The 15,993-nt window shown below is 37.7% G+C and overlaps 1 protein-coding gene across 5 annotated transcripts in view; it reads left to right on the top strand.

Moving 5' to 3' along the window:
* The window catches only part of Hel89B (histone acetyltransferase 1), a 156,982-nt gene that overhangs the window by 86,483 nt on the left and 54,506 nt on the right, over positions 1 to 15,993 (top strand). For all 5 annotated transcript variants that reach the window (XM_083125375.1, XM_083125377.1, XM_083125376.1 and 2 more), the window contains 5 exons: positions 4,285 to 4,553; positions 7,227 to 7,452; positions 8,951 to 9,100; positions 10,945 to 11,612; positions 13,121 to 13,238. In XM_083125375.1, the coding sequence (XP_082981501.1) occupies positions 4,285 to 4,553; positions 7,227 to 7,452; positions 8,951 to 9,100; positions 10,945 to 11,612; positions 13,121 to 13,238 (1,431 nt within the window). The remainder of the gene's footprint in view (positions 1 to 4,284; positions 4,554 to 7,226; positions 7,453 to 8,950; positions 9,101 to 10,944; positions 11,613 to 13,120; positions 13,239 to 15,993) is intronic.

The raw sequence follows: 15,993 nt of genomic DNA, 5'->3' as shown, positions 1-15,993 counted from the left end.
TCGCTTATTGCAAGCGAAACTCGAAGAATCTTGACACCAGTCACACTGGCGCCAGCAAAAGTTGGGAGATAATCGGGCAGAATGAATGTTGGATTTTATACGAGGGTCACTATTTATATTTTGAGCCTTGGCAACACTGATTGAAGTTAGGTGTGATTTGACATTTGCACGGAATCGTCTGGCATTATTGACCATAACGTACTTCAAATGTTTTGTCAATAGCTTCATTTGTGTTGTTTATGTTGCCTTGGAGATTGCGCGACAACAATAAAATGGAATTAACTCGTGAACATTTTCGTGCGATGATTTTTTACGATTTTGGACGTGGATTATCAAGACAAGAGTGCATCGATCAACTTACTTCCACATTTGGCGATGAAGCCCCATCCTTTGCCACTGTGAAACGCTGGTATAACGAATTTAATCGTGGCCGTCATTCGCTCACCGACGAGATTCGCGAAGGTCGTCCAAAATCAGTTGTTGTTCAAGAAAACATTGATGCTGTGCAAAACCTAATACTGCAAGATCGTCATGTGACATACTGTGAGATTGAGGCAACCATAGGCATTAGTTCCACCAGCATATATAAAATATTACATGATCATTTAGCTGTGAGAAAGGTATGTTCTCGTTGGATCCCACACAATTTGACAAAAACTCAAAAGACGCTCGCGTCAATTGGTGCAAACAAATGCTCAATAAATACAATTGTGGTGCTTCAAAAGACGTATATAAGATTGTAACAGGTGACGAATCATGGATATATGCATATGAGCCGGAACGTAAACAGCAGTCGACTGTATGGGTGTTTCAAGATTAACCCAATCCAACAAAAGTTGTTTGCGCTCGAAGCACATCGAAACAAATGGTCGCCTGTCTTTTCGGGAAAACTGGTCATGTGGCAACTGTGCCTTTAGAGGAACGTAGAACGGTCAACTCTGAATGGTACACAACAATTTGTTTGCCAGAGGTCTTCGGTCAAATACGGAAAACAAACAAATGGCGCCGGATCATTCTTCATCAAGACAATGCCAGCTGTCACACATCTCGTCTAACAACAGACTTTATGAACAGTCAAAAAAATCGAATTGATGGGTCATCCGCCGTACAGTCCTGATTTGGCACCCAATGACTTCTTCTTGTTCCCGAATGTCAAGAATAAATTGCGTGGACAACGGAAGACGCCGTTGATGCATTCAAAAACCATATTATGGATGTGTCTCAAGAAGATTGGAAAATCGGCTTTGACATATGATTCGAACGAATGCAAAAGTGTATTGACCATAAAGGAGAATACTTCGAAGAACAGTAAAGCAGTTTTCAATGCCAAATTCCTGTTTTTTCATTGTTAGGCTCAAATTATAAATAGTGACCCTCGTATGGGTCTACTGGAGGATTGTCTGTTACAAGATTAACTGGTAACATTAGATCTCTCGGGAGAAACAACACAACATTTCTAGGCACCAGACAAAAAAAAAAATAAAGGCGGGGCTGTAATTTTCGTTCTGGTTCGGCCACGTTTTTTTTTGCTTCAACCAACTTCATTCACCCTCCCCCTTACCCCATTCAAGGGAGCAGTCCAAACTTCTTCCTTGACTTGCATTGTAATCCAGTGTGAAAAAGGAAACTTGCAACTTGCGATCTGTGTTCACCCAATGCGTATTCTAGGACATGTCATTAAACAGCATCCCAGTCGAAAGTCATTCGGGTTTGGAATTGAATTTCACTTTAAACTGTATATTTAGTCCCGATTAGCCCATCAGCATAAAATGAACTGAAAACAAGCTTTATGAAACCGCATTTTTACATATCAAAATGGTAGATCGTTATTTACTCTCACGTTAATCAATGATTTAATGTTGGATTTAGGAGTATTCTCCATGTCAAACACCCACTGCTCCTAAAGTTTTCCCCTTGAATAATGTCTTTTTAATCAGTCTCAGCGACCATTCCTACATTGAGCACTTTTTATTTTTTTCACATGAATGGTTCTGAAAAAAAGCGGATGCGAATTAATTTACAGTTTTGCTTATCAGAAGGCGCAGAACATGAAGTTATTTTAACTCTTGTTTTCCTTTGTGGAGATCGAATTTCGTTATCGTCAAATCAAAACAGCTTTGCGAGATTCAAAGCAATAACTTTTTCCTTCAAAGCAATAACTTTTTCCTTCGTGCTGGATGAGTCATTGCTGTTATCGGCAAGCAAGAGCTTTGCAGATGCTAGACAAAACACTGGCGCCAGCTGCATCGTAAAAACAAGGAGACCGGCTGGAAGTTCGAGCAACAGGTGGCGGAAGAGAGAAATCTCAGCATTTTAAAGATAACGCAACTGTCAAAGACGGAACTTTTAACAGCAGTGTAAAGAAGAAAAAAATTAAAGAAAGAAATGACCCTTGCTTTTCGTTTTACCATGCAACAGACAATAATACGGGTAATATTTCCTATGCAGACAACAGCGTAAAAAAAAAATACCTGAATTCTGCAATTATCAACATTGCCGTGCACACCAGTGGTGGAGAATAAGCTGGGAAAAGGGGGGTGGGAGTGGGGTAACCTGTTTTTTTTTTACTTGTTCTATAGTTTTTGTTCATTTTCAAGAATATATTTAGAACTGGTTGCCCCATTTTAGACGTCAAAGGAAAGGAAGAGGGGTAGGTCCACTTCCACCCTCGCCTGTGATCAGCCCGTGTGCACACACAAGCAAGAAAATCCCCCCCCCCCCCCCCCCTTTGCTGACAGGAAAAAAGGGAGAAGTCAGTCAGCCAACGGAATACTTTTTTGGCAGATATTACGACATCGACACAATTAGGAAAACGGATGAAGTGGGAAATGGGAGTTATAATGCACGTAAGATCGAAGTAAACTTTTGTGGAAACCTGGATGACAACGTCTAAAGCGGGTTGACGATCTTTAGTTCGCCTATGTGGTTTTGATTATCTCTAACAGTTTCGCTTTTTTATGAAGTGTTGCAGGGAACAAAGAACACGTTTTGAATGAAAACGGTTACCAGAAGTTGTCGGCTACAAGGCCGAGAGTTGCTCACTCACGGGAACTTACTGAAATCTAGGTCAGAGCTGGACAGATGGGCCAGACTTTCAGGCGCCACGCATCTGTATTTTGGAACATTCCTGCGATCTTATCTCTCAAGGTGGTGTATTTATCGATGAAAGAGCTTGACCTGCCATACACATTGGCAAAGACTGCAAGTCCAGCAGTCATTTCGGGCTGCTTTCCCCCTCCTCACCCACAAGTTTTCAGCAGCTCTTAGGACAAGGAAACAAGTCATGGTCGATTTAAAATAATATCCAAGCACATTCGATCTTTTCTTCTCGCGTATCCAAGAGCAAGCGTGGCAAAACAAGTCTGGCACGTTGGGTAGCGGTCGCCGGGTGTGGGGGTTAACATTGGTGCACTTGAGGGAGGGGAGGGCAGAGGTCAAGTGCTATTGGATATCACTCAAGCATGGTGTGGTGGTGTCTATTTTTAGTTCAGACCCAATTGCGAGTGGTAGAGCGCTCGTGAAGGGAATGAGTGGAAAAAAACAACACATTTTTCGGCCGATTTCCTTCAATTTTTCAACTTTTTTTTTCAAATTTTTTTTTCAAATTTTTCAACTTTTTTTTTTTTTCAAAATTTTCAACTTTTTTTTTCCAAATTTTTCACGGTTCCCAGGGAAAGGGTTGTTACTTCGAGGGGATCGTAGAATCTAGAGTTGACTACTTGGTGGTTTGGATCCCTCTTCAAACTGTAGATCCAGTACCAATTAGCCTTTCTGTGCACCAAGTGGACTTCCAAAGAAACTCAAACAATACTGGCCCAAATTTTTCTGAATTCTGGGGAGTATGGTGCAAATTGAAAAAGAAAAATTCCAGAATTTTGAAATAAAAATTATTTGAATGCGGTAGGCTCCCCAGTTTGTTAAAATTTGCCAATTGATAAAACTAGAAATATTTGTTTAAACATTATCTTCATAAAGTGTGGCATCAGAAGCAGTGGAGGTAAATACTTCTCCCCCTGCCCTCCTTCAAAATTCCAGTAACGTGTGTAATGTATATTCATCTTGAATTGGCCCCTAAAATGCTACATCTATTCCAGGCACACACAGACTTGTTGTCAATGTGCAGCATTAGTGGAATAGCTTCATCTGTAGTAAAAAAATATGCTGAATCTACTCTTGCAATTTACCTTAAATCTCACAGAGATTGCTGACTTGCTTGTACCTAATAAATATAATTTCCGTGTGCTTCTCTTACTTTCAATGTGTTTTGAAACTTTTCCATGACAGGATCTCGTAACTAGTCTTCTTCCCACTGCTTTCCAATCCATTCTGGAAGAGCTCTCGGATCCTGTGGATGATGTAGGTGCAGTGGCTGCAGCTGCATTGATTCCTGTCTCAACAGCAGTCGTGAAGCTAATTCCTCACAATGTAGGGGAGTTGGTGAAGAGGCTCTGGGACTTGCTGCTGGAGCAAGATGAACTTGCTGCCGCTTGCAACAGCTTCATGGGGCTTCTTGCGGCCCTCTTGAATCTCCCCCAGACTCACCAGTTTCTCTGGTAAGTAGGATCGTCCTCACCATGCAACTTTTATTGCTAAAGAAGTATCGAAGATGCATTTTTTCTTCACGTTTTCCCATTCAGATCTAATTTAAATTGATAAAAGATCAACACAAATGACATGAAAAATGTTTTTATTCGATAGCACTTTTCCTACGAAGACAATAATGGTTATGTTATGACTAGAGGCACATATTTTTGGTAAATAAAAAGGCAAAATTTCGGTACAAAAACTGGGTCAATTTCGGGTTCAAAAGCGGTCAATAAAATAAAATATCGGTGTTATAGCGGTGAAAAAATGGATGAAAAGTGGTATATAAAAAGACATATTGGTTTTAAAATTGTGAAAATAATCCTAAATTTGATTTAAAAACTACACTTATTCCACAGAATTAACATTTCACTTCTAATAACACATTTATGTAGTTATCAGAGTATTAAGTTTATTTCTGTGTAAAAGAGTCCATTTTTGCTTCTCCGATATTAACAGCAGAATTAATCAATTTTCCGGGAATTGCATAACTCTCAGGATAATTCAGACCTCGGAAGGTGTCGCGTCGGTGAATAAACCCTGAATTTCGTGTTTGTAAGAGTTAATTTCGCTTTTTGCAGTTCATTTCGCATTATTTCGTGACAAAATATGGTCACAAAATGCACCTCACACCTTTCAAAACCATGAAAAATTAACACTACAATGTGTTTTTTCAAATTTCGTTTTTTCGTCAAAAACGAAATATGCATGCCCCTAGTTATGACATTAAGTATAGATTTTCATGTTCTAGCATATACAGTTTTTACGTTTTTCAGGGGCCTGTAAATAAGAAAGTTAAAAAGTGGGAAAAGCATAGGGGAAGGGTGAAGCTCAAGTGTCAGAAGGAAACTATTTAGGCAGTATCTTCATCATCATCCTTCTCAGTTTCCTGCCTCAGGCTGGTTAGGGGTATATTGTGTCAAAAATAATTCAACAACTGCAAAGAAGTATGATAATGAATTTGTACGGAATAAAGCAAAACCTGCTGTGAAAGTGAATGACGGACTAATGAAACAGACCCACTTTTGAGGGTAGTCACTGTTGATTATGCTTCTCTCTGCCACCTATTATGTTCAATTTATACATCTGATTGTGTGGGATATTCCTTTACTGTGTAAACTGGTAATTAGTTGCTAGTTTTAGAAGACGCCCTACCAACTAGGCACCCACGGCTCCCACCAATTGAGAAAAGATAATATATGCACTTTTGGCCAAAATAAGCATTTTAAAAGTATTTAGATGTGCACTAAATTCGACTGTTCCCAGAAAATATTGCCACACCCCTCGTTTATCCACTCATTTTTCCTGACCCCATTACAACATAATCTGCATAAATAAAACCCATTCTCTGCCCCACACAGAATAATACAAGTGTCCAAACTTCACCTCCCTGTACCCCTCCCAACAATTGATTTGACAAGAATATTTTTCCCTCAGTGAGTAAAATATCCCTCATCTGCCCATAGAAAGAAAGAATCACTTTAACTTATGCATTTTCAGCTACATTCTGATGAACAAATGACATAGCATTCATGATAAAACTATAATGACATAGCATTCATGATAAAACTATGGATTAGATAATTTTCAGTGAAATATAGACTAGATCAATCGTATTTCAGCTTTCTGGAAAATTTTAAAACATCATCACGGCTCTGAAAACATAAAGTGGGAAACTGGAGTTAGAGTGAACGTAAGATTGAGGTGAATGTCCAATTATTTAACACGGCCTTTTGCTGGGGAAACGTTTAATGCAGGAACATAAAATCGGGGTTTCACTGTATTATATTATTGCATTCAAGCACATATTATCATGTTTTTTTAATTTTATAAAACATGAAAATTTTTTAAGTGCTTTCTGAAGTAGCATTTGCTTCATCACTAGATGAATCACTGAAATCATGTGTAGCACTCTGCCTTCATCACTAAGTCCCATTTTTTTTTTTTTTTTTTTTTTTTGTTGCTGGATTCCTGAAAATCTTGAAAATAGTTCACTTCCCAGTTACTCAAACTGGTACCTTTGCATGCTTCCATAACACTAATTTCAGCAACTGATGTGCATACGTTATAAAATAAGACAAATATTAGGAATTTCATCGGAATGTTTTGATACTACTAATATACTTTCCGCACCTTTTTTATTATTTTTTTTCTTTTTTTTTTCTCTCCCCTGTGCATAGCACTACGCCATGAAGGCGTATAGGGGATGTGGGGGTAACGCCCCACACTTTCTTGATCCGGTCGTGAGTGGGGGTGATGTGATCAGCATCACGCCCCTGACCGCCTTTACCCCCCAGGTTTCCCCAGGTACCCATGTTATTCGACGCTGGGTGGGCGCCGGGGCCGCTTCCATAGTTAGAAAAGTTCCCGGATTTGAACCGGCCGGGGATCGAACCCGGGACCTTTAGCATGGTAGTCAGACGCTTTTTATTTTGATTCTGAGTCTGATCAAAGCCCTGATATTGGGTTGAAACTTCACATGTTAAGTTTTTTTTTATGGAAATAAAGATTGCGTTGGTAAGGATATTTAGTGTTTTTTTTATAACATGGAGAAACAGCTTAATTGCGTTACATAATTTTTGTATTGTTTTCATTAATGTCATTTCTTGTTATAGTTTGTATAGTGGACTTTCTCTTTACAGCCCGCAGCCACTGAGTGAAGTAGTTCCGAGACTTTGGCCATTTCTTTCGCATAATACTTCCTCTGTGAGACGTGCCACATTGCAGACTCTGTGTACCTTGACTGGTTGTAGTGATACAGAGAGGAGGATCCAGTGGACGGTTCCTCTTCTTCAAGAGGCTCTCCGGCATGTTTTCCAGCGTGTCTTGCTGGAATCTGTTAATGATATCCAGGGGCTTGCTGAAAAAGTAAGCTAGTTTTCAACTTTGGATTCTGAATACAGCGGAACCCCGATTTATGTTTCTGGATTTTACATTTTCTCGCATTATACTGGGTGTCTCAAAAGTTGTTTGACCAAGAAATAAATGTTTGTGTTTATTTATTAAATTATTTTTTATTTAATAACACAAGTATTGTTTTCAAATGCAAATATTTATTTTTAGGTCAGTCGACTTTTGGGACACCCGATATACTTAATCGTGATGGTCCCAACATAGCAAAATGTTATAAAATTTTCCTAGATTTCACATTTTCGTGCATTTGAAGTTTTTTTCATCTTGGTCCCCTGAAGTACATAAAATTGAGGTTCCACTGTACCTAACTCAAATTAAAAAATGATTTGTACGTAAGGCTGATCCGATACCAATATCAACATATTTGTATCTGAAGATTTTGGCATCTTAATTGGTTCAGAGGTAACCTGGTTAGTTAAGGTAGTAACCTTCTATGGTAGTAATACTTCTCTTTAAAATGTTCAGAAACTAGTAGAACTAAGTGAAATATTGTGTCCATGCATGTATCAGTGAGAGAAATTATTAGAGACTGGATTTTAAAAAGAAAAATTTTCCTCTAAAGAGGACAAAAAAGATGGGTAAATTGTTGCCAAAAAGGGGGGAAAGGACTGGTTTTTTGCACTCCACTAAAAATAATATTTTAAATGAAAGCACAATGCATATATACCATTCATATACAAAAAGGGATACATTAAATTTTGTATTAATGTGTCCCTTTTTATATATGAATGGTATATATTGTACTTTCATTTAAAATAGTATTTTTAGTGGAGTGCAAAAATAAACTATAGTCCTTTTTGATTCCTTTTTTTGAAGGTAAAGTGCAGCGAATAATCTTACCATCCATTTCGATGAAATAGTCTTTGCAACATACCGCATTCCATAGCTTGCTGATACTTGTAATTGGCTTCACCATTTCACTGATACTCAATACTGTCGTCATTGCCACACAGTTAGTTAAAATTATTCTAAAAAACTTCGTAATAAAAGTCTAAATATAGCAAGAAGTACACTTTCAACCCAACAGGCATGCCACTTACAATGAGTTTGTTGCTGCATAAGCCCAGATTGCATTGTTGCAACAATTGCTGCAACGTACTCCCAACACTCTCATGGAGGGAAGGGAAGGTAGAAGGTGCTTGTTCTTTCCTCTAAGCTGCACCAAATAGACAATTGTTGAATGTTTTGTTCAGGAAAAAGCAGTCGTACAAAATATTTGATATCTTGTCAATAAAGGAAACCACGAAGATTTTTTTTTTTTTTAAGTGGGAAAAAAGGCAAAGTCAAAACCATGTAATCTTGTTGGTGGAAGATAATTATCAACACTGTTATTTATTCCATGATCCATGTTGAAAAATAAAATAGGACTTCCCTTTTAAATCCGGTCTCTAGAAATTATTATTGTGCCTGTATTGTTATGATTAGTGATTATTTTCTGATATTTTGTACACAGGTGTGGAATAATTTGGTGCGTAACAGTTTGCTTGAAATCCTTCTTCCTGCCGCATGTCCTTTCGTCAGTGCATGGCTGTGCTTGACAATGCAGCCCACAAGGATACCGTTTGATCCTTCGTTTCTTATATATACCAAAAGTTTATTCAGGGTAAGTTTCAGTGTGTAATATTCAGTGTCTCTTTGTTGTAGTTTTCCTTTCATGTTTTGTCCTGAAACATTAAACTGCATTAATAGAAACAGGGTGGCTACGCACTGGGAATTTTGCATGCATATTTCTCCGTAGACGTGAAAAATTGCAACTTTTATTAATTCAAATCCCATTGAATTTATACATATTTATAAATGGCCTGAGGCAAGTTTTTCACAATTTAGCTTTTATTTTTATGGAGGAAGGAAAAGATAACCGCATGGAAAATAAAATAGAATTCTCTCAATTTGTTTACTTTGTTACTGTCCTTTACAGCACAATCTATCTTACAGACAGAAGATTATTGCAAGATAAGATATCCTGAAGTTAATTAAGTAAATTTAAGTTGAAAATCTTATACAAATAACAATTTTTGGTAGATTAGTATATCCCATAATATTTGTGACCTGTGTTTGTAGATGTATTTAGAGTCTGAGTAAACTCCGCACCTGTACATATATAATTTGTACATCGTTTAATTGAATTATAATTTTTGGATAAATTCAAATCGCACAGATCTTTTATATTAATATTATAATATCCCTGGAATTTTGCAAAGTTCACCTTGAAAACCAGAATTTTATCATGGTCCTAGACTGGCTACCCTGAGAAAGGAAAGATACTCAAAACTTGAATATATGCTTCACTCTTGTACATGTAAGTTTAGTGTTATGGATTTTTCTTATGATTTCCGGCAACCCAGCTTCAGTGATTAGTAACTGGAAATCTTGCATTTCATTGTAACAGTGGCCGATTTGATCACATCACTCAACAGAAGAGAGAGACTGAGGTAAAGATGTGGCCCTTGTGGTTGTCCGAATGATTAGCAAGTAAATAGTATGAGCAACCTTTGAAATGTTTTATGTTTTTGTTAGTGATGAGAATGAGATGTTTGTATGTGATGTGAAAGCAGAATAAACTGTTTGAATGGAACAACAGTCTCTGGCTGAGAGATTGCCACATTGACCACCATCTTAAATGAGCCCAGGGTTGCTAGGTACTACTCACTCAATGAAGCAGGGTTGCCATATCTTTAGCATAGGGCTGAGCCAATACTGTTGCTGATGTATTAGTCTTTACTGATACCAGTGGTATAGATATCAGGTGATACTTCTCTAGCATATTAATCTTTTGGGGGTCTGCAAAAATGTGACGCAACATTTTTGCAGAATCTAAATATTCTGTAAGTTACGCAAAATTCAAAATTTCCATTTATTTTGTTCAAAGATTGTGTGAAAAATGTATTTTGTGATTACATTTCAGGTATTTTAATATTCTGATGTAATTCTTGAATATTTTGAAACAAGATTCTGATAAAATTAATTTATAATTGGAGTGAAATGCTCACACACTAATATTAGTCAATATTTTGAACAACTTTTAATTGTTACAATTTTCATGCATCACTATTGGTGGTAATCATTGTGAGTATTTGTTTGTTTAGGTCATTTAAGATTTAGTATTTAATAGACTTACGTAATCATAAAACTATTGATAATATCTAGACAACAGTGAAAGAAAAATACAAGAAAATTTACATCCATGCTCTAGAAGGAATTCTAAGCGTATGTAATTTTTCATATTTTGAAATATCCAAGAGGTTTTTCGAATGGAGAGGAAAATTTGAAAAAATTCACCCATTTGCATGCCAAAGGTCCAGCCAAACCTTAAGAAGGCTATAGAGTTAGTTAGTCTTTTAAAAACTTATTTCTCGAATACTCCTTTTGAACTCGTCTTACAAACTTCAATTATTTCTTCCTTTAATACAACCCAGTTAATTTTATTTATTGACTTTTTATTTACAGGAAAAAAATGTTGATAAAACAAAGAAAACTAAGGGTTCGGAGGAGAGTGCAAACCCAGAGCAGAAGCTGTACATTGGGGGCAACGAGACTGTACCGATCGCTTTACGAGAAAAGAATGCAACCCAGACACGCTGTACAGCTGCAAGAATGTTAGGACTCCTGTCATGCTACATAATTAAACCAATGCCTGGCGTAATGTATGACGAAACGATTGAAAGTCCAGTCGAGTGTTATGTGAAAGTTTTGCTAGTGTATTTAAACTCTAAGTCTGCTTTGCAGCGAATGACTGTGGGTCTGGTGATAGCCGCGTGGTCGAAAATAGAGTGCGTGCCTGTTTGCCCTGAGAATTTGAGGATTCGATTGCACCAGTGCCTTCTGGAGTGTGTTTACTTTGACGAGATTGCCCTGTCGTTTACGAAACTTCAGCAGGAAGTGAAGGATTTTATGGCAATGTTGAAGCACTACAAGCTTCCTTTGGACTCTGTGTTTCCTGCAGAAACTGTTTTGACTTTTGAGCAAATACAGCAGCTCAGTGGTCCAATTGCTCAACAGTTATTAAATAATCATAAGCTGAAGCCAAAAGTAGCAGAGACTTTAGATGAACGTAGAAGAAGTATTCAAAGTGCTGTGTCACAAACGAGTAGTGATCAGTTTAATTTAAGTATTTCGTAAGTATTTTTGTTCTTATTGATATGTTTTTGCAAACTATAGTTCTCTCTGATTGCTCTTTATTCCATGGTAAAAATGTACAATACGTTTTGTGTGCAAGCATAGGCATTTGTGGGTTGTTCCTTGGCAGTGCTTGAACACAATAAGTGGCCAAGTTCTATCTCGTCTCTGAGGTTGCCAGATTCAAATCCCATCATGGGCATTGGTGTTCTTTGTGATAGTCCCTTCATCGTTATTGTAATTAATCAAAAATGGCAGAAAAGCAATGCTAATTAATAAAAATACAAATATAAATACTTCTGGGTTGTATTGATCCCATAGACTTTGAGTAGGAACGTTATGACTCAAAAATATCTGTGACTTAGGGATGGGACAGATAAATTGGTACTCTATTGGTATCATGTGTTTTATTTCTACCCATATAAGTGTGCATTGTGATTTTATGTAACCACTCTGATTGAACCAGGTTTTATCCATAAACCATGTAATGTCATTTCCTGCATAGTTGATTCCTCATCACCACTAAGCAGATGAGATGGAGTTACATTGATCTGATTCCAAATAGTTCTTCAATCTGAGTAGATTTGTTAAAAAAACCAAACACATTTTCGGAATTAGGTTCCTCTGATTTCTCGCACAACAATTTGTAATTTTTCTTGTATGTACGCATTGCTTGCATTGTAGAATTATTTCTCTTGTAGTCTACAGTTATTACAAGCATAAAAATAGTTTTTCGTTGTGACGTTTCAGGATTAAAGGATTTTGATAGGTATTACACTGTTAACAAGAAGAAGACAACCTGCATGTTGTCAGGATATATTCTGTTTTGTGGCTTTGGTAATATGTTGGTAATGTGAATGAATGGTGAATGCACGGATTGTGTAAAATGTTGTTTTCGGTTAATTATACCATTTGCATAAATAACGAAGCCATTGCACACTTCATTGTCCATGGTTCATAACAGTTATTTTTCAACACTCATTATTATGGCGTAGTCTGTAGGATTTGATTAAAGGATCTTTAATCAATCTAAAAATAAATGTCTGATGAAGGGAGCATGTGTTCTCCTGAAACGTCACGACGAAAAACTGTGTTTTTGTGCTTGTAATAACCGTAGGCTACAAGAGAAATAATTCAACAATTTGTATTCTAGGAACAAGGAAAACATGCTTACGAAGTGTCTGAAGTGGAGCCACCTATTTGTTCAGATCACACATTAAACTGTAAGTCCAGTCCAGATTAGCCTTTCTGTGCATAAAGTGGACTTATAAATGTGCTCAAACTGTAGGAAATAAATTCTACAACAGCTATGTATGTTGTAACATCAAGTGTGCAGAGTTTCATGAAAGCCTGAGTTGCCTAGGTGAACTGACATGGAATTTGCCCACTCTCTTTTTTCATGTAGAATTTTTGGTTTCTTCTTAATAGTGTCGGAGATTCTTTTTCCCTATTTGTATTTGTACTCTGAAGTGGTTCCACTTAAATATCATTTGACTAATTCTTCCAGAACTCAGGCAGCTGTAGCTGGTGCCGTAGTCATGATAAAATGCCTGCCAGACAAACTAAACCCTGTGATTAAACCTTTGATGGAGGCCATCAAGAAGGAAGAGAATGAGCTTTTACAGGTAATTGCTGTACCTTAAATATGTGTGTGTACTTTTAATAATAACTGTGGCCAACTTTCCATCTTGCCACTGAAATTCATCAGGTTCAGATCCAGACATAGGTGTTCTTTGTGAATGTCCCTTCATCCATTTCATACAATCCTCACTCATCTTCATTTCTGCAATTAGCCAAAAGTGGCAGGAAGGTTAGGCCAATTAACGAAATCCAAAGAACTTCACAATATAACTTTTGCTTATAATTTAGGTCAAAGGAACTTCACTGTCAAGTGAAAAGTTTGTTTTCGTAAAAGAAAGGATTGATTTTTCTAAAGTGTTTGCAGTAAGTTATTAACCCATTCTGACCTGAATTTTTTCCTATCCAACGAAAAAATATTATTTTAATTTATATTGTATTTAGGTCTAAAAAACAAGAATATCAAAATTTTTTGTGAAAAATATATTGCTGGATATGAATTCTTTAGTGATTCCAATTGGCATCATTGGGACATTGTGATGCATATTCCAATATACATCTAAATACATTGTTTTGTCTTTATGGAAATAGTCCAATGTGAAAATATGAAAATTTCTACTCAAAATGTGCTACCATTTTCTGTATACATGCAATTAATAATGAAATAGATTACAAAAACAAAAAAATTCCGTCAGTTTCTCACTCTATAAAATATTCTGAACCTTTGGTGATATTGATATTGTAACTTTCAAATCATTTTACATGAAATTCTTTGAAACAGTTGTCCTTATTCCCTTCCAAAAATACCATATTCTTATTTCGGATGGTAATCACCTCAACATATTCTAAAACAAACAGATGTCAAAATAATAATTATATTGTGATACATAAACGTCAAATGACAAATCTTATGTCACGAAAAATGCCCCAAATAATCATATTATGATACAAACTCCAGCGTATATGTAATATATATAATATTTATAAATTGGTAACATTGAATACTAACACATGTCGGCAGAAGAAACTAAAACTAAATAACTCGCTAAATATTCATGTAATTGTTAATAAACAACAAGGTCGCACCTGACACATTATTATATGCACTCAGTGGTGGTGATTGGGTTCCAAAACCTGAGGGAGAGGGGGGGGGGTCAAGGTGCCAAAACTGGTGGAGAGAGGCAAAGAGAACTTATTTTCCCTTGGTAGGTAATGTTTAGCATAGTGTAGGGGTAAAAGTTGCAAAAAATGGAAGGTAAATGCCCCCTGCATAACCGCCACCACCATATACACGTGACATGTTGATTCCAAATGGAATCCGTACATTTTTGTAGTAAATATTAGAGCTTGAGAGCCTTTACTCGATAATCTAATATACACAAATTATTCTCCAATTATATAAGTAATAAGAACCGATATTGATAAAATATACGTGTATAAAACATAGCTATTATTATTTTAGACTTTTTCAAGGGCAGCAGGAAGTCGAAACGCCATGTGTACACTAACAAACAAAATAAAACTGCTCTTGCACTGTCAGTCATGATGGAACTGGAAACACCTGTCGTCTGATGGCAATGACTGTTACTACAGTGCTCAAAAAAAGTTTTGCATATTATGATTGCATGCGGTTTGAGTCGCGATATCCCCAAAAGGTATACAATGTATGTGATCAATGCCCGAGACAGAAATCGACATAATGCCCCAAGTGAGTTTGATATTCAATAGATAGAGGGCAGCATTTGCCACATGATCCCTGAGCAGATTTGAAAGCAGCCCGATGGGAGGCATTGTCCGTGTCTTATCCGCACTTGTGAGTTGGAAACTGCACAGAGAGTGGGTGGAAAACGAAGGGCAACATGCCTCGAGCAACCGTTTCTGCTACAGACCGGATTCGAATTATAATGCTGCTGCAAGAGGGATATCGCCAAGTAGACGTCGCTGCATTGTTGGAGTGAGCCAAGGTGATGTCTCTCGAGTATGGAAGAAATTCAGGGAGTCACAATCAGTTGCTGATCGGCCAAGGACATGGCGACCACGCAAAACAACATGCAGGGGAGATCAGTACGTGGTGATTTCGGTACGTCATAGACCCACTGCAACTGCTACCAGTTTGTGCCAGGATCTGCGGAGGGCCTCAGGAGCGAATGTTTCCATGAGGAAGGATTGACGTCAAGAAGACTCATACCCAAGGTTCCTCTTAATCCACACGATAAGAGAGACCATGTAAGGTGGGCAACAATGCACAGTGAATGGAGTCAGGAACAGTGGGAGCACACGCTCTTTACAGACGAGGTCACCATCAGTTTGCTCCCATTAAGCAAAAGCCTAAGGGTTTGGAGACGATTAGATGAGAGATTGAACGAACCCTTCATCCAGGAACGTCACCAGCAGCAGGGGGGCTCGATCATGTTTTGGGGTGGAATCATGTTTGGTCAACGTATGCCCCTAATTCCTCTCCAGTGCCACATGACTGGTCTGATGTACAGAAACGCTATTCTCAAACCCGTGGTAGCAGGTTTCTCTACAACTGTGGGGGATGGCTTCACGCTGGTGGATGATAACGCTCGACCACATCGAGCCAGAGTGGTTCAAGAGTTCCTTGATGTACATGGCATTCGACGCATGGTGTGGCCTGCGTATTCTCCAGACATGAACTGTGTGGAACATGCATGGGGACATCTGAAGCTAGCAAATGTCAGCCGCGAAAATCCTCCTGTGAACAAGGTGCAATTGCGGGAGGCTGCCATTCAAGACTGGGACAGTCTTCCTCAGGAGAAGTTGAATGCTCTTATCCTTAGC

The sequence above is a fragment of the Lepisma saccharinum genome, chromosome 7 (genome assembly GCF_977018435.1).
Source record: "Lepisma saccharinum chromosome 7, izLepSacc3.1, whole genome shotgun sequence".
Classification (NCBI taxonomy): domain Eukaryota; kingdom Metazoa; phylum Arthropoda; class Insecta; order Zygentoma; family Lepismatidae; genus Lepisma; species Lepisma saccharinum.
The sequence above is the reverse complement of the archived record's forward strand: the minus strand, read 5'-3'. Positions and strand labels throughout refer to the sequence as shown.